Source organism: Arachis ipaensis, chromosome B03 (genome assembly GCF_000816755.2).
Source record: "Arachis ipaensis cultivar K30076 chromosome B03, Araip1.1, whole genome shotgun sequence".
In the NCBI taxonomy this organism is placed as follows: Eukaryota; Viridiplantae; Streptophyta; class Magnoliopsida; order Fabales; family Fabaceae; genus Arachis; species Arachis ipaensis.
In genome coordinates, this window is record NC_029787.2 from 19,954,904 (window position 1) to 19,956,867 (window position 1,964).

Below are 1,964 nucleotides of genomic sequence, written 5' to 3' on the forward strand. Positions count from 1 at the left end.
GTCAATATTAACTAATTATTTTGAATTTTAAATTCTAAATTTTAATCTTAAATTCTAAATCTCCAAAAGAAATCAAGGTTAAAAAAACAATTTTATAATAAAAATAATTCATTAAAATTTGATTTTCTATACTTGTTCAATTTTAAATTGACTTGCAAGTGCAATTACGATACTAATATTGCAACGATAATTGTGACGATTCCCTATGTTTAGGAGATAATTAGGATTCTTGCCTAATATTGGAAGATAAAATAGTGAGAGAGAATAGAAATAATTAGGGTTAATATGAGTATTGGGCAAGAACCCTAGCTAATTAAGTAACCTTTGGACTTTGGAGTAGTATTTTATCTTTGAATAAGTATTATACTGCTTCTGAACATGGAAACTTGCTTTAGGAAATAGTAAAGAGGAAAATCATAGACTTACTTGTTTCCCAATACACTATGCAACTGAATAATAGCCTCCTCTTCTTCAAAAGAGAATCTTCCCCTCTTGATATCGGGTCTCAGGTAATTTGTCCATCTTAGGCGACAACTCTTGCCACATCTTTGAAGGCCTGTAAATAATGAACCAATTCAAACTCTTAAATGTTACGTATAAGAAACACCATTGTAATAAGTTTAAAAAGAAGGTGGTGTTGATAAATGAGAAGGGAATTAAGGACATGTATATATATATATACCAGCATTCTTGGGAAGGGTGCGCCAATTTCCTGGGCCATGAGTCTGAATGTAGTTGGTAAGTTTAAGATCTTCCTCCGGGGTCCATGGACCCTTCTTGAGACCATTCTTGTCACAACAAGGAACTCTTCCCATTTTTCTTTCCTAAACAAGTATATATCAATCGATATATGATGTGATTTAATTCCTAATAAAAGCCAAAAGGGCAAGTAGCTAAAAGGTTCCAAAAGTTTGGAAGTATTTTGGTTATGGTTGTAATAATGCATGAGAAGATCTATGTAGTGCGTTTTTATAGCATAAAATGGGTTGTAAGTCAAAATGATTTGGTGCCGCCCGTATGCCACATGTCTCTACAACCATGGTACACATAATTTTGTATACGAATGCAATGCATATAAACAGTATATCTATACATGGCATTTGCCTAAACGAGATTCTCACCCAGCATTCTTATTCATTTATATATTATCAACATTATTCAACAATAACAATAATGCAACATTATTGATCATTTATTTTTATGCACCATTATGCAATCATCATTTTCACGTTTAATTTTATATATAATTGTATAAATTAATTGGGATCTCTACCCAACACAAAAATGTATATATAAATGGTGTGGTGATGATGATCAAATGAGATTAAGCCTAACTATTTTTTGTTGAATTTTTTACTTTTATATACTGAAGTCAATATAAAATTTGTTAATATACTAGCTAACATCCTATATTATATTACACATGCCTGGGTTGATATATAGACAAAAGTATGAAACAAAATAAATAATTACTTTTATTTGTATAAGAATAATACCAAATTAAATTTAAGGATTTCACTTACAAATCAAACCTAAATTTTAATTTGCATTGTCATGATTAATTCTATTTTTGTAGAAAGCCATATATGAGTATATTTCGTACAGGAATAGATGTACAGAGTACAGACACACACACATATATATATATACCCCACTAGGTAGATGTTGCAATTTCTTTACAGCCATGAAGCACGTGACATTATTAGAAGCAAATATATATGGCGGGGTTTTTAACATTTAAAAGGGAAAAGGACATGAAAAGGGAGCTGACTTTTTCTTATTGTAAAACCTGTGATGAGAAAATGCATGGAGGTTTGAACACTTGAGTTTGACCTTTGTTTGTTTTAATGTATTGTGGGAATAATGGACGGTACGGTAGTTAAGTCCCCTTATCAACATTTGGAATACTCTATTGTCTTTGGTCTCTTTCTCTTTTCTCTTTCACTTTCGTTCTAGAGCAATGC

The 1,964-nt window shown here is 31.0% G+C and overlaps 1 protein-coding gene across 1 annotated transcript in view; it reads right to left on the reverse strand.

Moving 5' to 3' along the window:
• Positions 1–919, reverse strand: part of LOC107632660 (transcription factor MYB102-like) — a 3,246-nt gene extending 2,327 nt beyond the window's left edge. Inside the window, exons 1-2 of the mRNA XM_016336330.2 lie at positions 683–919; positions 427–556 (exon numbers count right to left, since the gene is read on the reverse strand). Coding sequence (XP_016191816.1) covers positions 427–556; positions 683–815 — 263 coding nt within the window. The 5' untranslated portion in view covers positions 816–919. The remainder of the gene's footprint in view (positions 1–426; positions 557–682) is intronic.